This window comes from Mesoplodon densirostris, chromosome 1 (genome assembly GCF_025265405.1).
Source record: "Mesoplodon densirostris isolate mMesDen1 chromosome 1, mMesDen1 primary haplotype, whole genome shotgun sequence".
Lineage (NCBI taxonomy): Eukaryota > Metazoa > Chordata > Mammalia > Artiodactyla > Ziphiidae > Mesoplodon > Mesoplodon densirostris.
Window position 1 is genome coordinate 18,539,870 of NC_082661.1, and position 25,690 is coordinate 18,565,559.

The window sequence follows — 25,690 nt, forward strand, 5'->3', positions numbered from 1 at the left end:
ATATTTGTTTTGCCACCTAGGGAGAAAAATTATTCATGCTAGGGCACCTGTTTCCCCCAAATAATGGCTATCATGGTACCTAACTTTAAACCAAAAAGAAATTAATTTCTAAAGTCATTTGATGCAAAAGACATGTGGGTAACTGTCACTGTAAGATACTGGCTTTTGCCAAGTTAAAAAAAATGTATTTAAAAGAATAGCATTGAAGATTTGGGAGAAAAAGAATGAAAGCAAGGTAAACGGCACTGCAACTCAAATGAAAGAAAGAGCTTCATTGTTTTAAATGCTTCATTAAATATAAAGCAAGCACATTACCCAGCATCTTTCAATCTTTCCATCACTTCTAATCACAAAGGAGATAAAGGCCAACCTCCTCAACTTTACCGGCTTTACCGGCAAGGCTTTGCCGAGCTCTCAGGCTCATCAAGGGCTGATGCCCAATTCGCAGCCCAGACCAATTAAACCACAACGTCTGGGAGTGGACGCTAGGCGGCAGGAGTTCTTAAAGACCCCCAGGTGATTCTAACGTGTAGCAAAGCTGGGGAACTAAGACTCTAGTCCCACATGTTAAACCTGGAGGATATCAAACACTCTAGGCCTCTCCTTCCTCCCTTCCACGATATTACCCTCCTCCGCTCGCCACTTTGTTTATGTTATTCTTTCAACCTGAGGAGACCCTGCTTCTATCAAATTCCTCCTCACCCTTCAAGTCTCAGTGTGGGTATTCCTTCCTACTGGGTGCCTTCCCTCACAACCCCACTTCATTCCTACACAAACACCTGGGTTGGATGTCCCTCCCTGAGAGTGTGCCCTTTCACATACTCTCCCATCAGAATCTCCATCATTTCACTTACCTGAGTAAGACAATTATTGACTATGAGCCCCTTGAAGAATGTCTTATTCATCTTTTGCTCTCTTGCACAATGCTTGATGCATGATAAGTACTAAATATATGTAAGTTGTTTTTAGTAATCTATACCAAAACAACAACAAACTATTGAAAACCACTAAAATTAAAAAGAATGAAGTGAATAGAAAGAACAGCAGCTTGAAAGTTCTCTTCCGCAGCTTCCTTGTTTGTTCTTTAGTTTGAAATTAATTTTAATAGTATTTGTTTTCATTAGTGAGAATTTGATTTAAATCATTTCAGCTTCCACCATATTATTTCTAGCTGTGTATTACACTGCCTTGTATATTTGGGGCATATTATAAACCAAATTCTCAGTGTATGACAATATTTGAAACTTTTAAATAATAAAGCTATTTGGTTGTTGTCTTTAGGTATGCTAAATTCTTTGTTGATAGTAATAACAATATTTAACAGATACTACAGAATCTTCCCCCTTCTCCTTCTCAATACTGGTATGTTAGGCCAGTGACATAACAATGCAAAGACAGTGACTTCTAATAGTTTCTGGGAAATGTCAGTTATTAGAAATTAGGGAAGGGATGGGAAGCAAACTCAAAGTAAATAATTCAACATGTATTTTGAACTCTAGATGAAAAACTCAGTACAAATATAATTCTAATTTGTAATATGATACATATAATAAAATGATATAAAACAATATAGAGTATCGTAATTCTTCTATGTTTAATTCTGACTCTATTACCACAAGGTCAAGGAGAAACCTTGCTTGCATTAATTTCTAAGACGTCTTTTACAAAATAAAATGTGCTAGAATATAAAAGCAATCCAACGTAGAAGGTCGTATCTGAGAATAAGATAGAAGATTTCATGTTTCAATCCTTTGTGTAAGCTCCTGCAGTTGGTCTTAAAGCACTGAGAAGGAAGGTTTAGGATATTGAGGGAATATTCTGACTTGGAGATACTTTAACCTCTAAATTCTTTAATTCTAGGATTACTACTTGTGCACAGCAAAGCCCCTGACTATAAATCAGTGCAGTTCTCAAAGTATTTATACATTTATTATCTTATTTGGCCCTCATATTTCCCCATTAGGTAGGCAGAATTGATAAGACGATCCAAATTTGCAGATGCAGAAACTGAAGCCCAGAAGGAATATGCCACATCTGAGGTCTTGGGTCTACATTCCTTGGGCTTTTCTCACTATTGCACACTTCCTCTCTTGGCAAAGTGGTCCATGACCAAATTTAGCTTCACACAATTTTAGAAAAATATGAGATAGACCATTTCTAACCAATGTCTAATAATACATGTATGATAATTTTTTAAGGGTAAATAAAGCCATCAAATAAGGACCCTGGATCAGACAGCATTTGAAATGGGTAGCGCGGAACCACGTTCTTTAAAAAACAGTAGAAAAATGTAAACTTCATTGAAGCTAAAAAGAAATCTGCAAGATTCTAACAATGGAGATTGTTTTCTCCTTTCTAAGTTTCACCATAAAAATTACGTATCGCGGACTTCCCTAGTGGCGCAGTGGTTGAGAGCCCGCCTACCGATGCAGGGGACACGGGTTCGTGCCCCGGTCCGGGAAGATCCCACATGCCGCAGAGTGGCTAGGCCCGTGAGCCATGGCCGCTGGGCCTGCGCTTCCGGAACCTGTGCTCCGCAACAGGAGAGGCCACAACAGTGGGAGGCCCACGTACCGCAAAAAAAAAAAAAAAAAAAAAAAATTACATATCGCCATAAATAAGACAACCCTAGCCTTACTTCAGTTGAAATTTATTTGTAGACTAGGTTTATATAAAAAATCAAAATAAGAAAGCAATGAAACAAAAAATGTCAGTCATTTAATATGCAAAGCTGCAATGTTTCAGTAGGAAAGTCAAAGGATGTCAGGTAAAAAAAAACTCAGACAAGATTAACAACGGGCACCCTTGTTTTAAAGTACAGAATACACTCTTTAAGAAACTCATTTCATTTCTGCAATTAAATATTTCACACCGGGGCTTCCCTGGTGGCGCAGTGGTTGAGAGTCCGCCTGCCGATGCAGGGGACACGGGTTCATGCCCCGGTCTGGGAAGATCCCACGTGCCGCGGAGCAGCTAGGCCCGTGAGCCATGGCCGCTGAGCCTGCGCATCTGGAGCCTGTGCTCCACAACGGGAGAGGCCACAACAGTGAGAGGCCCGCATACCACAAAAAAAAAAGAAAAAAAAAAGAAAACATTTCACACCAAGACCAATACCATGCAGTGTGACTTTCCAAACCATAAAATCTAAGACTTTCTCCATTTTAAGAATGCAATTACAAGTCAAATTCTTTATAACCAATAACAGAAATTACCATTTTCACAGTAGATTTCCAAGTCCAAGACAGTGATAACTTGTTTTAAACAATACTTAACAGAACCAAATGGAGAAAATTTGTAAATTTCCTCAGAATCTTCCGTGATGGAGCTTGACCTACAGAAGCTTTTGTGAATTTGCAAAGGCACGAGGCGCCTCAAGAACCAATAAAGTGTAATGAGGATGAAGTCCCATTTCTTGATGTTTCCCAATGTGACCACACTTAAGCATTTCAGAGGCATTTCTAGCAAAGGCTTTTAATCCATGATCTGATGAACTTCTTAAAAGAAAAGCCAGAAGACGAATTTGACTCCACATATGTTCTTGGTTTTGTTCTTAAATATGAATTTTCCATTTGGGAGAACTAAAGGACAGAAAGTTAAACAAAACAAGCCAGAAAGAGACTATCTGTGTGCATGGTCCCATGTCCTGGTAGGTTTCCAAGGACCTGAAATCCAGAGAAAAGCCTCCGGCAAAATCTCTTCTAGCCCCATTTTAACTTCTTGTACAGGAAAGCTTAAACTAGTTGACACAGCAAAACTCTTCAACCACTACTACACAGCTGAAAAACCTTCACCCTAGAGACCAGATTGGGCTCCGTCTTCATCACAAGCAGCTCAATGCTCCTAAAAGCTATGAGCTAAGTCAGAAGTGCCTAATCCGTTTTAAGTTTTGTTCTGAACCTCACAAATGTGGAACTGGATAAAAGACAGTAAGAATGGCATAAAGAGCAATGGAAGATTCATGAAAGGAAGAAACGAGAAGCAAAGTCAGAACCAGGATGTGTCACTCCCAGTTGCTCACTTACTTCAGCAAAGCAAAGCACAAAACTGACATGCTTTATTCTAAAATGTTTTAACCCTAGGGCCTAAGTATGAAATCTCTAGCTAAGTCAGTGGTATTAAATAGTTCAATTTTGAGTTTCAAGATTCCTAGAACATAAGCTTTAAGAGGGCAGTGAACGTGCAGGCATCTGTGCTACGGTCTTGAGGCCTTTGGTTGCCCTAGCAACATCACAGCATCACTGTCACCCACTTTAAAGTTTGGCATTTACCAGGAGAGTGCCTGGCAAGTGCTTTGATAAAAGACATTTTATTTAAAAATCAATTAGCTACTTTTCTTTCCAAGGACTAGTATACCCTACGTGAAAAAAGAGCATGGCCCGAAGGCAAAAAAAAAAACAAGTAAAAGGCTTATCTTTTAAACTACATAGTACTTTTCCCAGGGAAATTCAACAGGGGTGCCGCAAATCTTGGTAACAGTCTCTGACCATGTATTTGCAGAATATCAGACTATTTTTCAGCGTGGGACAGTTTACAAGCAACCAGTAAAAAGTTTCCTATTTATGAGCAAACAATTTAACATTAAAACAGAGTTGGCTTTTTGACTATGGCAATTAGTTTCTTCATGTTCCAAACACCAAATAACATTTTCCCGTTAATTTTTAAACCAATGTGGCTTTAACTTAAAATAAACTGTACATCAAAAGAATGGAAAATAAACAGCCAAGAACACAATTTGACGAATTGGATTTATTTAGTTTATTTATCTAAACAGGGACCACTGGATCTCTTTAATAGGCTGACAGTTGCATTGGGCTGGTTAATAAAACATTCAACAGTGTCTTCAGCCAATATAGAAATGCAAATCCCATCAGAAATATTTTATTCATGAAGCAGTAATTTCAGTTACTACCAGTTCTTTTTTTAAAAAATGGCACTCTGCAAATAAACAGTGCCATCTAGTGACTAACAATGAAGCCAAATTTATCACCAGTTTATGGTTAAATCTTTCAAAAATCTTACCTGTTTTTATCTTTCCTCTTTATTTCCTAGGTAAGATCAAAGTGGCTAGGCAAAACAAACAAACAACAGAAAAGTCGATAATAATTTGTTAAGTCATTTAAGAAGGATTATAAGCAGACACAACTACATTAAAACCAATAAGCTTTATAATTCTTTTTTGTTTGTTTGTTTTAAAGCAATTTAGCACCGTTTCTAGAAAACATACACTTCATCTGCTTAGAAAATTCAAACCATAGAAATAACATAAAGTCATAACAAAAATTTGCTCCTTCTACCATAAAATGACACTAAAACTTTAATTCCAATGATTAAAAAAAATTAGTAAGTATCAATAGATAGAAAAAAATCTTCCAATAAAATTGTAATATCTTATCAGGAATCTGACACCAATTAAAAAAAATGTACACAAACAAGAATGTGTGAGTGCACACACAGAGATATATCCATACCAGTATATACTTCAACTTTGCCAGTAACTACAGTGGACATGAAAGTTATTTTTGCAGGTCACAAAGCTCTACAGGAGGTAAAGACAATGGTCTGAAGCCCAAAGCAGTCATCATAAAAGCAGTCACTTTGGAAAAAAGTGTCAGAGTTTCCAAAGGGAAGAAAATCTATTAAGGCCAACATCAAATTCAGTACATAAGACCAATGATAAAATATTTAATACATACTACTGTTCCATTCAAGAATACACGGTGGGGAGAAAGGTCAAGAACATGAACCTTTAACAGCATCCCGAATTAGGAGACCAGGGTGACATGCAAACACAGATCAGCCCCAGAAGGCATCACTACAGCTGAAAACAGACTTTTGAATCCATTTCCTGTGTCAGGCTTTGAAATTACTGGGCTCTGTGAGTAGAAGATTTACCAAGGTCAAAGCCTGGAATGAGAATCCTACAAACAAAGAAGGCCAACTGCATGATGATTTTCTAACAATTTCACCTATCAAGGCCTTAGGAAACAACATCCTCAGAAAATAACTGCAAACAAGTAAAATCATGTATGTACACGTACAGTATTACTTTCTCCCTTAAAGGGGTCATGGTCATATCCAGATAACTAAAATATTCTTCAGTTTCTAATTACGAAATTTTGAAAATGTAAAATGAGATCAGTTTTAGACCAGATATGAGAGCCATGCATATCTACTAGCCTTACCAACATGAATATATCTTCCATGGAAAAGTATCTTAGAAAAAGAAATCTCAGTTGTATTTAATTCTAGAATTGTGAAATCCCCATAATGACAGATCATGACATATCTTTTTCATATAATTATGGGTTAAAAGAGTGATGTACATAAAGTACTTACCTCTGGTCTGCCTATGATTTTTAGCTCTTATTTAACATTTTTTTTTTTTTAATTTTTTTTTTTTTTTTGCGGTATGCGGGCCTCTCACTGTTGTGGCCTCCCCCGTTGCGGAGCACAGGCTCCGGACGCGCAGGCTCAGCGGCCATGGCTCACGGGCCCAGCCGCTCCGCGGCATATGGGATCCTCCCAGACCGGGGCACGAACCCGTATCCCCCGCATCGGCAGGCGGACTCTCAACCACTTGCGCCACCAGGGAGGCCCTTATTTAACATTTTGATACAGAGAAGATCATAGAAAGAACAACAAAAATGATCTCATAAATCACAGTAAAAACATATTTCCAAGGAATATTTTAATTAGAGCTATAATATTGTTGATAACCTTTGACGTGATAATCTGCCTTCTGAGAAATGACCCTGATGAAATAATCCTGTTCTAATATGTTCATTGCAGCACAATAAATTATGGAGGGGATAAATGGAAATACATTAGGATTCAACAAAAGATGAACTAATATCACTGATTGAAATATTATTATGCACCCATTAAAATGATTAAGAATTTATAGAAATGGAAAGCACCAATGTTAGAACCTTGTAAATGTGGCTCGAGTAGCACCATTATTATGCAAAATAAAACAACAAATTATACAAAAGAGAGGGGAAGGGAAGATTAGAAGGAAATAAATAAAAATGTAAAATACGAATCCTTTGAGGTAATAGGGCTAAGGTGATTTTCTTTCTTCTTTCTACTCTTATTTATTTCCAGAATATTCTATAGTGAGCAGGTATTATTTTTATAGAGAATCCAACAACAAATGTAATTTTTTAATGGAAATCATATTTATTACGTGCACATAGTGGAGGAAGATTTTGCTGGAATGATTCTGTCCAGTCTGGCTTTCCTATTTCTTTCTAGAATGTACTTATGCTCCTGCAAGAGGGACAGCTGATGTCATAATTACAACATATTACCACTGACATGATCCAAATTTCTAAAACACGCTTCCATGGTTTTCTACAGCTTCCACAGAACAGAAGTAAAATATCTCAGGAAGTCACAAGAACAGGAAAGATAAACAGAAGCATCAAGTTTTTGACCTTTCAACAAAAGTCATAATTTAAAAGGGTTCATTGCTCTCATTTATACTTCTTTAGTCTATCTTAGACTTAATAAAATAGAATACAGCTACTGGCTTCAGTCATAAACTCAGATACTCAAGTTGTCCATTCACCTGTTAAAAGAGCAAGTGTAGGTAGTAGCAGTGAAAGCTTCAAGCTGTTCCACAACATCCTTTGAACCCTGACCTAAGGGACCAACTCCGATAGTCCGCAGGAAGTTGGGTTTCCAGGACCATTCAGCCTCACTGCTGAGACTGTCAATAGAAGTGCCATTCTCTGATGTAGACAGCTCTGCACTAGGAGCTCGTCTAACAATCACATCACATAGCCTGCCAAACAGGAAAAGGACAGCATTCGGGCACCACTGACCTGGGATAGAAGTGAACTTGAGACTGGGGCTAAAAAGCTCTACTGCTAATCCTCCACCCTAAATCCTGTAGTCTGTGTATACATCTTAAAGGAAGTTCAGCTTTGTTACAAAAAAAAAAAAAAAAGAAGAAAAGAAAAAGAAATATGCAACTATACAAATCAGCCACCAGATGGCGCAAGCATCATAGTATTACAACATCAGATGCAAAAGACATTCATCATTCAACACACCACGTCCTCATGACTTAGGGAATCTTATCCTGGTACATCACTTATTTGTCCCTTTCTTTTTCTACTTACTGAGACTTGGTCAAATACTTTATACAACGTTTGCTTTTTGTTGTTGTTTGTACAAGTTTAGGGGTTTTTTGTTTGCTTGATTTTATTTTCTTAAGAAGCAAACAATAATCTTAAACTTGAAAAAATCCTCAACTACATTTTTCCTCCTTTTAGCTGGTTCATTTTCCTGGACATGACCATGCCCTAGCTAACCTCATACCAATACTGAAGGAAGAAATTACAAGAATGGCTTAAATACATGAATTCTGATTTTTACATTGTTTTCAAACATACAAAGAAGCTATTAAATTGATTTTTATGAAAATGTGAAGTTGAGGGTAGGGAGTTGCAAAGGATCATGGAGAGAACATCAGAATGTGTGTTTAAGTTATTTGATTCTGGTCCTGGCTCTAAACAGCAGTGTGACTTTAAGGTAAGACATTTGGTCCCCCTGTTCCTCCATTTCCTCATCTCAAAAATGTGATTGGATTTGAACTTCTCTGGACCTAATATTCCTATTACTCTGAGACTGTCAGAATCCAAAATGAACAATATGAGGCTATAAGAGGCAAAAAATCAAGAAAAATGGAATTAGGCAAGTGAACAGAATCATCAGGGGTAGCAACAGTGTGAAAGGGAACATAGAGATGACTGCTGATTTCCCTTACCTTCCCACAACTATGACTGTAAATTATAACCCATATTTTAAAATCTTTTAAGTATGTATTTAGTCAGCTACAGATTAAATTCTATGATAGGTCATTGTAAAGAGCAGACTATTATTCTTTTTTCATTCTCAGATGTACACAATTATTCACTAAGGATTAATAAACATTAAACTCTACTGAACTTTCATGCCAGTAATGACAGAGTAATTGATACAGGACCAACCCTCCCTCTCTAAACAACTGTAACAATGGACAAAATGTGTGAAGCAATCGTTTTAAAAAACAACAGGCAGTGTAGGACTGAAATCCTGTGAGGAGAGAACACTTGAAATGAACCCTACAATCACCAGGGCTCTCAGCCCGTAGGCACTGATCAGATTCCAGCACGGGGTGGGTGGGGGAGTGGAGCCCAAATGGAGCCTAACATGTCTCTAAGCTTAGGAGGTAGATACATGTGGTGGGAACTGCCGAGATGGATGAAACTTAGCAGAGTAATGGAGAGAAGGAGCTCCAGAAATCTATAAAGGGGTCCTGTTAAGTCTTTGGCTGAAAATGAACTTGCGTATGTAGAGGTAAGAGGTGTAACAGAGGACATGTATTGGGGAGCCACGGGTGGAATGGAGATTCTGGAGGTCACTGAAAGCAGGGAGATACAATTCTGACCAAACAGAGGGTGGAATATTCACTGAACATTCCAGTCATTCAAATGCAATCCAAGAAAGACAAACCTCAAAAGTCAGGCTACTCTAGACATGTCCTAACAAAGTTAACAACAAGCCTTGAAAGGATCTGTTAGTAAATTATCTGCTTGTCCAAATAAAGGCCAACATTCTCTAAAACAGGCACTGTCAACAGAGGTGACATTATGCCCAGAGGCAAGAACTGGTTCTTGGGAGGATGAAGAATCTTAAATATTACCAAGATGCATGGCCCTCCAAAGGGCCACAGAACATGAACAGATGTACAGACACACAGTATATTTATGGTACTAAAATTTCCTGGGGAAGAGAGGAGCAATTAGGAAGAAAAAAGTCTAAAAAAGTTCCTTAGTGGAGTGCTAATGAAAAAAAGATTGAGATGCACTACTCCAAAGGAAACCAACAAATTTTAGGCTTTTAACAATTCAGCAGGCAATGAGAACTCTGTAGGATTCTGTGGAACAGTGTGACCTATTCAGATCAGTGTGCTAGAAACATATTTCCAGACTGGAGTGGAGGGTGGTTTAGACTGGGAGAAGAATGGAAGGAGGCAAGGCTACTACAATCATCCAGACTGAGAAACATGAAGGCTTCCAGTAGTGGAGATGAAAGCAGGAGCTATTTAAGTGACAGGATTGTTAACTCTCAGTGACCAACTGGATGCACAAGAGGATGAAGAGGGAAAAATTAAAACATCACTCTGAAGTGACTAGTACTTGTCAAATTTAAGTGTTTGTGTTTAAAGGACTCTGGGGTAGCAGTGCCCAGTAAGTAGTAAGAAATATGAATTTAGAGCTGTAGGGAGTTCTGACTGAGAAATCCAAGAGAATTATAGCTGTGGTATTGAAGCCGCAGGAGCAGATGATAACACAAGGAGTAAGACAGTGGGGTAAGTGGAGAAGATGTCCGAAGAAACCAGGCATCTGAGGGACAGGCAGAGGAGGAGGAAGAAGAGAAAGCAAGCAGACAATGGGGTTGAAGAAAAAAGTACTGAGTTGTCCTCTACCTTTCCCCATTGGCATAGATGTTCCCCCAAAGCCTTGATATTACAAGGGGAATAAGAGAACGTCTTCATTTGCAATAAACATTGCAATTGAAGGACCAACTGAAGATTGAAGGACCAATCTCTACTATTTTTTCCTGGGATTCAATACTTTGAGGTATGGTATATGACTATAAGAAATTATCAAATGTCTTTAAGAAGATATTCTTCATTCCATTAAAAGACAAAATTAAATATAAAAAGACAATAAGAATCAAAACAGAATTACATAAATATTTCCTACATTCTATTCAAATGCCTCACATGATAAGGTAAGGTAAAGTGGACAAAGCTGCGAAACAGGAGGCGAAGGACCACTCACTGCTCCACGCCCTACAACTGCTTCTCATCAAGCGAGAGCAGAGGCCAAGGTCTTCACCAGGCCTGCAATTCCCTTAGAGGTCTTTCCTCTGCCCCCACTTCTGTAACCACAGGCACCCTTCTCTCCCACTTGGGCACAGAGAACAAACACCCTAGCAAAATGGGCACAGAGAACACCCTAGCAAACAGTCACACCATCCTGCTGGTCACTGTCGGTCCATTTACTCATCTTCTTTATAGCATTTATCACTACCTGAAATAAAGATAGATGTATTCACTTGTTTCTTGTCTTCCCCATTAGAATATAAATTTCACGAGAGCAAGAACTTTCTCTCTTAGTCACGGCTCTTTTCCAGCACCTAGGACGCTGCCTGATACACTATAGGGCTCAAGAAGGACTTGTTGAATGAAATCCATAATCAAGCTGGACCTCTTGGTTCTACCACATGTAAAATGGGGATAGTAATCCGCACCTGCTCTGTCCACCCTTCCTACAGTGAAATGAATAATGCGTGTTAAAGCACTTTATAAACTGTGAGTCCCGTACAACAGAAGGTGGTGGTGGTGGTGGTGAAGGACGTTTCCTGACATAGCAGAAGAGAGCTGCGGCAGCAAATAGACAGATGAACACATGAATTTTTTAATGATAGCCTGGAGACTAAATGTTTAGCTCCTAGCTGCTGTTTCCATTTTTCTTTATAATAGAAAATATATCTGAGAAATGCTTATCCAAATACGTGATACCTAAAGGACTCTATTCTTCAGGAATGTAATTCTTTTTTTATTTTTGCGGTACGCGAGCCTCTCACTGTTGTGGCCTCTCCCGTTGTGGAGCACAGGCTCCGGACGCGCAGGCTCAGCGGCCATGGCCCACAGGCCCAGCCGCTCCGTGGCATGTGGGATCCTCCCGGACTGGGGCACGAACCCGTGTCCCCTGCATCGGCAGGCAGACCCCCAACCACTGCGCCACCAGGGAAGCCCGGAGATGGGGTCTTTAAAGAGTTAAATGAATTAAAATAAAGTCATTAGGGTGAGCCTTAATTCAATATGACTGGTTTCTGTATAATAAGAAGAAATTAGAACATCAACACATGCAGACTGTGTTTGTATGTGAAGATACAGGGAGAAGATGGCCATCTACAAGCCACAGAGAGAGGCCCCACAAGAAACAAACCCTGCCAACACTTTGATCTCAGACTTCCAGCCTCCAGAACTTCAACAAGACAAATTTTTGTTGTTTAAGCTGTCCAGTCTGTGGTACTTTGTTATGGCAGCCCTAGCAGACTAACATGCTTAGTTGTTTTAGAAATCAAGAGAAAAATCTTTGGGAAAGCGTTTCATGAAGATGAGGTAAGCAAACTAAAATAATCCTTATAAATATTTTACTTTCATCATTTATATTAAAACATTAACTTTAATTAGAACTGTCTAAGTACAATTTTGAGTTGTCAAATTCTTAAATCAATCCAATTTTCTCACCATATCTCACATTCTTGCTGAGAGAACCTGCCTTTCACAAAGTGGTTAGAGAAGGTTTTATCTAGTACAGAGCACAGAAGCAAGGCAGTTACATTTCTTTTCTGAATTTAGGCCTATCGTGGATTCCAATTTTAATTTTTAATTAATAGGTGCACAACTTAAATGGCAATTGCATCAGAGTCACTGACATAGCCCATCTCAGCTTCTCAGGAAAATATCCATTATAATATAAAATAAACATGCAAAACTGTAAATCACCCTATTTCCAGACTCTAGGTGGAATTTCTACTAGATTCAGTACCACTGGCCTTATAGTGGAAGGGTACACTGTAGTCTAGCAGATATAGCCTCCAAAAGTAAAACACCTAAGGAAGGAACAGAGGCAGAATGATCCTTATAAATTCTTCACTTTCTTTATGAATTTGGACCCCAGGGTCAGAAATAATAGTTCACTTACATGCCAACATCTGACTCCTGTCACTCACAGGTAAAGCTCAGATCTTTCCTTATTTACATTTTTTTTTAATTTAAATTTTTAATTGTGGCAAAATATACTTAATATAAAATTTACCATCTTAACCAATTTTAAGCGTGTAGTTCAGTAGGGTTAAATATATTCACATTGTTGAGCAACCAATCGCTACAACTTTTTATCTTGCAAAACTGAAACTCTATACCCATTAAACAGTAGCTGCCCATGTGCCCCTCCCTCAGCCCTTGGCAACCACCCATCTACTTTCTACAAACACTACTTTAGGTACCTCAAATAAATGGAAACACAGTATTTGTCTTTTGTGACTGGCTTATTTCACTTAGCATAATGTTCTCAAGGTTCATCCATATCAAAACGTATGTCAGAATTTCCTGCATTTTTAAGTCTGTGTAATATTCCATTGTAGGCACACACCACATTTTGTTTATCCATTCATCTGTCGATGGACACTTGGGTTGCTTCCATTTTTTGGTACTGTGAACAATGCTGCTATGATCAAGGGTGTATACATATCTCTTCAAGATCCTGCTTTCAATTCTCTTGGGTATATACCCAGAAGTGGAATTGCTCACCTGTATCTTTTCTACTCCTGTTACTTTCTAATTACTAACAATTTTAACATCAATATCTTTAAATTTATATTCTTAAATTTGCTATAAGGTGGGTGGAGTTGAAACTCAGAGATACAGGAAGAGAAAGCTAAATATTCTCATGAGACAATCAACACAAAGGATCCCTTATATAAATTATTAATTGAGTTCCTTCTGTCTTTTGGGGGGGAAGGGGTATAATGTATCTTTTTAAGACTCTAATAATAAAGGCTATGAAGCCTATCCCAGAAAAAAATACACATAGAAACACACATCTAAAAATACTGATATAATTTCAGGACATTCACGAGCCCCTGAAGTCCATCCATGAACACTGCAGTTTAAAGGCTGCAAACTCTGAAAAGGCCCCAAATTGGATTTCAAAATTCTAATAAATGCTAAATACCAATAAATACTATCTAAATTCAAAAAAACCACATGATTTGGATCTATTTTGTGAGTCAGGAATCCAACATACCTTCAAGTCCATCACTGGCCAGCTCTACAAGCATTTTTAGATCCCCAAGTCTTTGGCACAAGATCCCAAAGACGATGCACTTAATGCTGACTGAGGCGTGTGGGGGCAACAATAAAAACGACATGAAAACCAGTGTGAAGACCAGTAAGTACAACAAAGGGTGCAATCTGACTCACAAAATCTGTCTCAAGTTTTCCCATTTCTTGCTTGTAGCTTCTCATCCTGTTGCTGTACATTCCTCGACTTTGGGGTGGTATCTCTCGGACTTCCAAATCCATCTGTTCCAACTGGAAGGGTGAGAGAAAAACATGACTTAAACCATATGCTTACTCTTCATGTGACTAGACATTTCGAGCTGAAAGGATTTAATTCCAATTCCTCAGTTGACAACTTGAGGAACCAGACCCAGGGAGCTAACTGCCTGTGGTCAATTGAACACTGGGACTATTTTTGTGCTCCATGTTTGTTAAGGTCAACGAATAGGTACTGAGTGCTTGCCAAGGGACATATAGAGTGCCGAAGTGTTTACTTTGTCAAGCATTTTGTAAAACTATGTGCATTAAGCCAAACCTCCTCAATGATAATGACCTGACTATCCGTGGAGTATCCTATCATTCCACCCAACCGGGTCTGGTCTTCTGACCCCAAACCACCAGAACTACGCCAAGATAAACCAAACCGTTATTTCTACAATTATTCTATGAAATGTCAGCCCAGTCTTAGTCATTTGGTGAAAATTCTCCTGGAAAGTCTTTTCTGATTAGGAAAATCCCATGGCAACCAATATGGGATCTTAAACTCTAGTCTTATACTTTTTAACCATGTTGATATGGAGTTAAATGGACACAGTAACATAAAATTACACAAAGCTCACTGAAATCAGAGCAGGGCACTTTATAACAACCTATCATGATATAACACTTTGCATACAACACATGAGCATTTAACGGGAGGCAATACAGAAATAGTATGATGGTTAAGAACACAGGCTTTCAAGTCAGACGCCTGCGTTCACAGTTCACATTGTAGGCTACACTGCTTACTAGTCATGCAACCTTGGACAGGCTTCTTAACTTCTCTGGGTCTTACTCTTTCCATTTCTAAAAACAGTACGTCTTTTGTAGGGCAGTTATAAAGATTAAACAGGGTAATTCCTATAATGTGCTTAAGACAGTGTCTTACTTGGTAAACACTAGATTAATGTGAATAATAGGAGTGATGATTACTGATGATGAAGAAGAAATACAGCAAGCATGATACAAGGTATCAGCTGTAGTTTATTTATATTTGGCATTAAAAAATAAAAACCAACAACTACAAATTGGCTCAGGCCATGTCTAATAAACTCACATCCAAAAATGTTGTCAGATATTTTGCCTTTTAAAGCAAATAATCTTAATTAATTATTTCCATGAACACTATACACTTGGCACTAATAAAACTCTTACTTGTCCAGTGTTAGAGTCTGAGTAACAACAGTAGAACTCAGATAAACCAAAACACCATGTTTCAATTCACAGGCCTTGATTTTTATTAAAAAAAAAAAGATTGTTTTAATTACCCTTGATTTATGCAGTAAGCATTTAAATTATTGACATGTCTCAACATAAATGTGAAGCACCAATAAATTAGTTACTCAGCAAGGCAATTATTTAGAGCACTTCTCTGAAATCATCATTATGTACTTAGTTCTAATAAGGTTGAGCAGGATCATCCAGACAAATAACTGCAAAAGTACATGGAAGAGAAAATCCGGGCGTTAACTACACTTTTGTTTCAGGCATTTTACAAGGACACTTAAAACTAACCAAAAGTAGGTAAGAAAGAAAAAAAGGAAACACACAACAAACACTTTAAATGAAACCAGAAATAAGGCTAATATGCACTAGTTTCATGTTGTCACAACATTCGTGTGACCAATGTCAAGTGGAAGACACAGTAATTATGAGACATGCAGTGTCCAAGAGATTAATGCAACCTGTTCAGCAGAAATACAACTCATCCTAATAAGTAAAATCATAATGAAGTTCTTCTCACAGCATCCTCATCAAAAGGACAGTATATAATAATAAGGATGTCATCAGAATTAAGTAAATCATCTCCTGATCGTTGTAAACAAATAGAAACATATCTAAGACAAAACTCCTTATGTTAGTAACCAATGGAGATGACCATAAGCTCCATGGGGGTATAACTCGGTTTTTCTTGGTACAGTGAAACCTTGGTTATCAGGAAACCAGCTTTCTAATATCATCAAGTAAAGCAACGTCTCCAAAAGAAGGCAAACCAATGAACCAAAACACAGGTTTTGATGGCAAACAAAACAAAAACAAAAACACCCGCTACTGAGAACTCCACAAGATAAGAAGTTAACTCAAGATCCAAAGAATTGATCAGTTGTATTACTTACGGTAAGCCTGCCAACCTGAAGGAAGAAGCGTCCAGGTTGGCAGCTATGGTATATGAAAGGCCAGTCTTTTCACGTGAAGGCCAGGAAGCATGAGAGAATCAGCTGACTATAAAAAGGAGAGAAAGGAAACAGAAAAGTATTGGGGACAAAAAAAAAAAAAAAAAAAAAGAAAACTTCCAAAAGAGAGGCAAACATGAGAAGCTGAAGAGTTAGAACAAAGCTGCCCCTGCAGAGATAGTGAGATGAGAAGTAGATCTTACAGGGTGAGGAGAGCATAGGCGTTCCGACAGCTAGAAAAGAAGCAGAGACAGGCGAGATGGAGCAGCAGCTCTGCAACGCGCCTCCTTAGCATTCACAGACACGAAGGAAAGGTCTGTGGTGTGATGGGAGGCTACAGCCGCCTATTCCTCAGACCTTGCAAAGCAGCAGCCCCCCGTGTATGGTCCTGTTAACAAATGTTACTCAGGCAAATAAGCCTGAGAAGTGCTGCCCCTTAGAGTCCCTTCCTAGAGACTCATCGCGCCTTGTAGCCTACTTTAGGGTCTAAGAAGGTTCTACAGAAAAATAATAACAAGAAAAAGACCCAGAATTGGAGAATTCTGTTTAAGCTACAGTTTCCCGAACTTGTTTGAACAGGTAACACCAGTTAACAGAAACACACTTTGGGAAACTGTTGTAAGTTTATCAGTTAGAACACCAAGTAGTAGCCTTCAGTATTTAGAAAAGCAACACACTCATTTAGGACCACAATGCAGTAACAAGTTGAATCATACTTGCAATACCTGGCTTTGAAACCAAAAATTAGGACACAATATATTTTAATATTTTTTGCTCCTTGATTTGAGAAGCTAGCTAGAGCTCTGGGTTTAGCATGTCTAAGTACAAATCCTTACTTCACCACTTACTGGATGTGGGACTTCAGATAAGTTACTCAATCTTCCTCAGCCTCAGTTTCCCCATCTACAAAATGGGGGTAATGACACTCCTCTGTGGGTCTCTCACGCTTCTTCTACATGTCTTGCTGGGCATGCCAAGAATGCAAGGTCCTGACCACTGATTCCCAGGCAGGGAACAATGTTGGGGTAAGAAACAATGTGTCCCTCGGGGCAAAGAGCAGGCTTACTTACAGGCTGCTATAAAGCAGTATGTTCCCCAGGCTCCATGTTCCTCTCCTATAAGATAATCTGCTGTATGTGTAGGCATTCTTCTAGGCAAACATGCATCAGCCCTGTGGGAATTGGGCCTCAGGGAACAGACGCCAGCCTGCTGCAACTTTGGCAGCTGCTTTTGCTGCGACTAATAAAAGCCTTTGGTCTCTGACCTAGGAATCTCATGTCTTCTATCAGCATCCATGAAATTGTGGCAGGCTCACTTATTGGTGAGCAAGCAGGGGAAAATCTCGATACTTAACAATTTTTACAAATAGGTACAAATAGTACCTATCTCACAGGCTTTTGGTGAAAATTAAATATTAAAAAGTAATACGCTTATCCCAGTGTCTAGTACCCAGGATGCCTTTAACAAGTGTTAGCTATTTATAACCATTATGAAAAGTATTATGAAGGAACAAAAATTCGAGGTGGACATTTAATGAATCACCTTTACTAAGAAGGATAAAATCCCAAGAAGTGATTAAATTCTCTTCCATCTAAAAACTGATGAATTCTGAATCATGAACTGCTAATCAGTAATGTTTCACATTTCTACAATGAATAAAAAGAGACTTAGAGGAAAGCATCAGATTAAATGGCTCTGGTTGTGTTTTAAATATGTTACCAAGTCAACACATACCAGTTCTTTTGCTTCTTCGAGCTGTTTCTCCACATTTGCAACCACCTGCTTCTTCTCATCTGAAACAAATAATAACATCAAGGAATTGCTAAGGATACAGATAAATTTAATATTTAAAAACTTCTATTTTTATGTACCTTTTTTCCTTTCTGGTCAGAGTAGAGAATTACCATTATCATTCAAACGGTCATATCATTCTTTAGTGGGTTGGGAACTGCTGTAAGCCACTGATTCTAGGCTATCTGGAAATACATAATCCTATGGAACACTGAATTAAGAGATGCCATAACTTTTTTTTTTTTTTTTTTTTGCGGTACACAGGCTTCTCACAGTTGTGGCCTCTCCCGTTGTGGAGCACAGGCTCCGGATGCGCAGGCTCAGCGGCCATGGCCCACGGGCCCAGCCACTCTGCGGCATGTGGGATCTTCCCGGACCGGGGCATGAACCCGTGTCCCCTGCATCGGCAGGCGGACTCCCAACCACTGCGCCACCAGGGAAGCCCAAGAGATGCCATAACATTTTTAAGAGAAACCAAAAATTATTTTGGTCTAAACTTTAGAAGAGACTGTGTCAACAATAGCAGATTTAGTGGTGGCATGAGGAATCCGCAAAGTCATGACTTTAATAAATTGGGAATAGTGGATTTATGAATACAATTTAAAAGTCACATATAACAACAATTCCTAAAACTGGACAAGTCCTTACAATCCTTTAAAAAAAATTATGCTTTCACTAAGAGTTGAGTGTAATGTTAGAAATATTTTAAGTCAGAACTACTGATTCTAACCCCAAAGCCATTATCTACTCATGGTTATGGGATTCTGGATAAGAAAGAGTTTTTACTGAGACTCAGTCTAAACTGTCTAAAATGGAAATTTAAAGCATCTACTGGATTCTTTTTAGCTCAAATAAGCTGATGCAAGAGAAATTACTTTTAATTTGTGAAGTGCTAAGTGTCTGTATGTGATTTTTTTCAAACTCAACCACAACAAGTTATAACTCAACTATAATTCATCATTCTGGGAGAGACATGTTCTAGCAGATACTTTCAGAAACATTTTCCCTACGCCCATTCCAAATCAATCAGCCCATTTATTTAGAGATGGCCCCTGAGTTTTGTACTAACCTAATTTACTGACCATTTATATTTTTGTCTACCTAACACCCTTCTCTTCTCAGGCAATAAGCCTCACTCTTTTGAGGCTCTCCTCTTCACCAAGTAGGTCAATGGGAGATACTATGTTCTTCTATGACCCTGCCTCTCTGGTCACAGTGACTTGCCAAAGGATGGCCTTCTCTTTCCAGCTAGACTAATACTAGTAACTCAATCCCTCTGGCTACATTGGTCTGGGGGGTGAGGGTGGGATGCGTATAAGATCCAATCAGACTAAACAAAGTCCTGTAGTAACAGGAAAGTCTTTTCCTCTCTCTTGGTAGAGTTATGAGAATGTGAGTCTAGAAGCTGTTGGCATCCATTGCTCTAGCTACGAGGAGCAAGCCAATTTCCAGTGGTTGGGAATGAAAGCCTATATTTACAAAGAAGCAAAGCTGATAGATAGATGATAGATAGATAAAGATTAAATAGATTTTGTTAGTTAGTTTCTTGTTCCAGATAACTCTGGAACAGGTTTTACTTGACTTTATCATTGTTTGGTTTTTTGAAACAACACATTTCTTTTTCTTTATTTAAGTTGGCTTTCTGTGACTTGAAACCCAATGACCAATATAACAGACTAGAAAAGTCAGGAAGCTTGAATGGGTACAATACCTAGCAGCTGACTAACTTTTCAGAAGGATAGTTAATACCAAGTGGGGAATCTTTAATAGCAGTTACTATTTTACTAGAATAATAACTAGGTTCTGGTAACCTCAACTCCCTCCCTTTGATCACCAGCCCCCACCAAACTAGGGGGTAGCTATCACAGAAGGTGTTTTGTGTGTATTCTAAGAATTTCTCCCTAAGAAAAGTGCACATTTAGAATTAAAATTCAGCTTGATTTTCCCTCTTTGAGGCAGTTAAGCCTACATATGGCCAGACTAAAAATTTAGTATACGACCCCAAATTTATATGCTTCTGGTACATGTCAATCCATCTGACATCTCCACAAATTATAGTAGAACCACACTGTACTTTTGCAATAGTGCAGAATATGAAACAAGACAAGCCTATCCTGGACCAAACCTTTATCTCTAACCCTGATATATTTCCAGGACTCCAGATCTTTAATCCCTCTGCTCCTGCCCATCTCCACTGTGACTACCTGGCAAACTGCTACTCAAAACTCTTTTCAGAAATCACTACCTCTTTGAAGTTTTTCTAACCCAACAGAAGAATTAACTACTCACTCTTGCAGAAAACCCCTAGAACCCTTACCTAATTCTCATGATTTATCTCTCACACTTACAGGTCTGATTTATCTTCTACCTTGGAGGCCCTGGGAAGACAGGAACCATGTCTTAGTCCTAAAATTTAGCACTGAGCCTGGCACATAATCAGTTCTCGAAAACTGATGGCAAATTGAATAAATAGTGTAGTCAGTGCAAGACTTTACAGAAGAAGCTATGCTACCAACCACCCTGGTTTCCCTTTTTCCCTACCTGACCCCTTCCCCCACTTAATCTTTCTAAAATGTGGCTCTGATTGGATCACTTGAGCCTAACAGTCAAGGCCCTCCATATTCGGGACCCAAGCGACCTTTCCAACTTTATTTCCAACTATTAGCTCTCTCGTATGTGCTCTGCATACTAACCAGACTATCCTTTACTACCCAAGCACATCTACCCCCCTCCCCCCAACTCTAAGCCATTGTTCAAGCTACCATTTAGGTTCTTTGGTTGAACAGAACAGAACTGATTCTGGCTAACCTAAGCCAAAAAGGGAATTTATGAGAGTAATTCAGGGTGGCTCACAGAATCAATGGAAAAGATGAGTTCCCAAGCTCAGGGAAGACAGTACCCAGGGTGGCTCAGGAAACCAAGGGAGCAGGAAGTCACCAACAGTCTCTGCAGAAGGAGAGTTAAAATTCCAATTCCTGGCAAAAAGTCACTGAATGTCCTCGCTTGGGTAAAGTGTTCACCTCTTGACCTGGACAGGGCATGGCAGCCTGTCAGTTCCACCAAGACTGGGTTTAGGGAGTTCCTCAACGGAACATTGAGGAGCTGCTCTCGTAAGATAGAATGGGGGATTCTGGGCCTTCCGAAACAACAGAAACCCACTGCTTGCAACTCTTACACTCTTTCCCTGTTTTTGTCGGCTAAATCCCACCATCCTTCCAGGTGACCTCCTGGAACATGATCTTATCTCCTCTGAATTCCTAGACCTCTGTCCTCTGCCCTAGCGTCCCTGATGATCATTAGAAATTGGTTCCTGTAGTTTTCCCTTCAGCCTCATTTCCAGCTCCTTGAAGGCAGGGACCACTCTTGACACATGTTTGTCATAATTTTGTATTTAGCATAGAGAGCTGTACACAGTAGGTGCTCACTAAGTGTTTACTGAATGAATCAATCAGTCTTAGCATTCAGCAACACATTTGTTATTCACAGAGAAACAGAAAAAGAAAAATTGTATCAGTGAGGACTGGGGCAAATCTTCCCACTTAGAATGGCAAGTTTCCCTTTATGAATAAAATAATGTAAACACAAAGCCATTCTAGAATGATCCTTGTGATAAAGGACTAGAGTTGGAGATATCAATATGAATTCATGTTTAGCTTACTATAAATATAGATGGTTTCATATATAAAATTTTATCAATATGTATATATACATGAATTAGTATGCACACGTTTTCCCTTGCTCTGTGAGCTGAAAGAGCCCAGAACCAATAATACCTCAGTACCAATAAGCACACCTAGTGTCCAGATCTTGGTTTCTAACACCATTTTTCATTAAAAGGAAGTAGGGGGCCTCCCTGGTGGCGCGGTGGTTGAGAGTCCGCCTGCTGATGCAGGGGATACGGGTTCGTGCCCCGGTCTGGGGGGATCCCATACGCCGCGGAGCGGCTGGTCCTGTGAACCATGGCCTCTGGGCCTGCGCATCCGGAGCCTGTGCTACGCAACGGGAGAGGCCACAACAGTGAGAGGCCCGCATACCGCAAAAAGAAAAAAAAAAAAAAGGAAGTAGGATTCCATGGAGAAATGGCTGGTGATTCTAGGACTGGTGTAGGAAAAATACAAGATGATCCTGGAGTACCTTATAATATCAGAAAGTATGAAAGTGTTAAAAAGGGGGAAAAAAGCCCCACAATGATGGGAGTATAGCAAAAGGACACAAAAGGCAGCTGGAAGGGCTTCCAGTGGTCAAAGCAGGCATAATCTGAGCAACAAAATAAAGTGGTATTAGAATATAACATGGAGTATTTAATAAACGAGTCCATGGATATAAATGACTGAATTAATAAGTGGAGGAGAATAGACAAATCTTTCCTGTATAGAAGAATTCCAAAAAATTTACCTAAATACTCAGCCTTCAAGGAGGTGGAGCATGACTCCCTACTCCGTAAGTGTGCGCTATGCCTATGATTTCCTTCCAAACAGTATGGAAAGGAGGAAAAGAGTAACTTTATAGTGGAGAAAGCTGACAACTAATACCTCAGCCAGGTGATCAAAGTTAACATCAGGAGTGATAAGTTACCTTACAGTGTGTACTCTTTTTTTTTTTTTTTTGCAGTACACGGGCCTCCCACTGTTGTGGCCTCTCCCGTTGCGGAGCACAGGCTCCGGACGCGCAGACTCAGAGGCCATGGCTCACAGGCCCAGCCGCTCCGCGGCATGTGGGATCTTCCCGGACCGGGGCACGAACCCGTGTCCCCTGAATCGGCAGGCGGACTCTCAACCACTGCGCCACCAGGGAAGCCCGACAGTGTGTACTCTTGATGTGATGTGATGTGATGAAAATGGTGCTTAACCTCTGTGATCTTCCTCTCACAAACCTATAACCCGAGTCTGATGATGAGAAAAACATCAGGCAAATTCCAACTGAGGAACATTCTATAAAATATCTGATCAGTACTCCTCTAAACTGTAAAGTCATCAAAAATAAGGAAAGGGCTGTGAAACTGTCACAACTAAGAGGAACCTGAGGAGCTATGACAATAAATGCTGAATTGGGTCCTAGAATAGTAAAAGGACATTAGGTAAAAAACTAAGGAAATCTGAATAAAGTATAGACTTCAGTTAATAATAAGTATCAATATGGGTTCACTGGCTGCAACAAATGTATCATATTCATTTAAGATGTTAACAATAGAGGAAACTGGGCATGGAGTATATAGGGATTCTCTGTATTATCTTTGTGATTTTTCTGTAAATCTAAACCTGTTCTAAAATTTAAAGTTTTTTTTTTTTTTTTTTAGTCAATGAAGCTATTACTTAGGTTAACTGAAAAGTTTAAGGGAGAGAGGATCCTCTGGGATTAGAGTGTGGGTATGTGTGCGTGTGTGTATATGCCTAACTCAAGTCCTACCCACTCTACTTCAACTCACTCTGTACCTGAGTCCCTGAATTAGGTCTGGAACCATCTCTTCAACTCTAATTTTATACAACAACAGAAATGTAATGCACGCGAGTCACATAATGTAATTTTAAATTTTCTAGTAGCTACATGTCAAAAAATAAAAAGGAACAAGAGAAATTCATTTTAATATATACTTTTTTTAGTTTTAATAATATTTAATTCAATATATCCAAAACACTATCATTTCACTATGTGGCAACAGCCGCATTTCAAGCACTCAGTAGCTACACATCAATATTACAGCTCCAGAGCTACATACGTTTTAAGCAAACCACAGCATTCATAAATAAAAGCTGATTTTTCTGAATCCTCTGACTATAACCACTTTGCAAAGGCAAGAGAGAATCATGGAACAATGCTATGGCTTCTTCCATACATGGCCATGTCTAGATGATGTCCAAAAGCCTCAAGGGCTTGGCATAACCAATCAGTTAGACTGAAGCATTTCCTTCCAGAAAGGACACCTGTCTTGCCCCACCACTTCCAGTTCTCTCCCTGACTCTCTCTTTGATATCCTGAGTTTAAAGCCCCATTCCACGTCCACATCCCAAAGTCCCTAATCACTCATTTCCCCTCAAATGTAGGTGTTCATCAAGAGAGATTCACCCAACTCTAGTCTAGCATAGAAAGGAAGCAAAATTGAGGTCTAAGGTTCCTTTAAGAGTTCAACTAACATCACAAAGTCTGAGAAGCTGGGTCCTGACTAACCCTACAGCTGTTGTCTTCACCAGCAGCAGTATCACTAGTGGCTAATTTATCATGTACTTTCTCTGGGGAGAGAAAAAAAAAGTGTGATAGGGTGTTATATGCTTTGTTTCATTTGATTTTTACAACACTGTAAGGTTGAAACGATTATCCCCTACTCCCGGTTTTCCAGGTAGAGGAGACAGGCTTAGAGAGGCTAGGCAACTTGCTCAAGACTGCACATCTAGTAAGCAGCAGAGCTGGGATTCTAAACAGATCTGATGCCATGTGTGAACTGTAATCAATTTGCCATAATGCCTTTCTTGGTATTTCTGACTGTATCTACAAAATGATAGACTTCACAACAGACCATTTATCTCTCTGTTCATGGTGAGGTAAGCAACTAATTGCAAAGGAACATTTTGTTTAAGATCCTTCAGGAAGCCTGCCTGAGTAACAGAACCTCTGCCCCTATGAAGTATCCCCCAACTTAGGATTCATCATCAGAGGAAAAGGAGTGTCACAATTAGTATTAGCAATGGTTTCCACTCATCCATTGTCCTGACTTTACCACAGAATACTAATCATTATAATCAAAGTTTGAATACAGTGCCATAAGAATATTACTTAAGAAGGGACCGATCTATCTCATCAGTCCAATTACTAAAACTACGTAAAATTCAAACACTTTAGTCTAACAGGAAAGGGTTTTTTTTATTGTTTAAAATGTATCACAGAATAATCGAATTTCTTTTGTAAAATAAAGTTTTAAAATTTCAATCTTTTCTATTCTCTTTGGAAGTAACACTTTAATACACTGTACATGCACAGCAGAGGTAGCACATTGTACACTGCACACACTTAGTTGCAATCAATCCTACCCACTCCACTTCCATTTCAGTAAGTTAATATTTGGGGGAACAAACTGCTTTGGCTGAAAATTTTGCTCCAATTTTTAACCTTCTTAACTCAGGTAAATTCTGGGTCAACCACCAAAGATGCCAGGAAGAGATTATAATTACTTTTACTCATACTGGTTTTTGCCATGGTTGTACATATTAATTTGTTAGTCCACAGACATACATCTGAAATTCATAACCACACAGATATATTTTTCATCTTTCTCTATTTATCAACTAGAAACATAATAAAATGAGCAAGTACAAGTAATTATTAAGAGGGAAACCACAACATTTTCAAGAATTACTAGCATTTAATTATTCAAGTCAGTAAGCATTTTTCCAGTGCCAGTTATACAGTCTCCTCTCAATTCTCATGTAGCTGCTGTGTTTGGGCATTACATTATACTGTACCTACAGAGAGTCAAGACTTTTATTTTTAAGGTACTTAATTCAAAGGTTTCCTTCTATGTGGTAAGAATGGTTACATTAAAATATAAAGGTAAGAAAAAAAATTG

General features: G+C 38.9%; 1 protein-coding gene across 5 annotated transcripts in view; it reads right to left on the reverse strand.

Annotated features, from left to right (window-relative positions):
• VTI1A (vesicle transport through interaction with t-SNAREs 1A) overlaps window positions 1-25,690 on the reverse strand; it is a 365,752-nt gene that overhangs the window by 337,669 nt on the left and 2,393 nt on the right. For all 5 annotated transcript variants that reach the window (XM_060099530.1, XM_060099512.1, XM_060099547.1 and 2 more), the window contains exons 2-3: window positions 18,076-18,134; window positions 14,051-14,161 (exon numbers count right to left, since the gene is read on the reverse strand). In XM_060099530.1, the coding sequence (XP_059955513.1) occupies window positions 14,051-14,161; window positions 18,076-18,134 (170 nt within the window). The remainder of the gene's footprint in view (window positions 1-14,050; window positions 14,162-18,075; window positions 18,135-25,690) is intronic.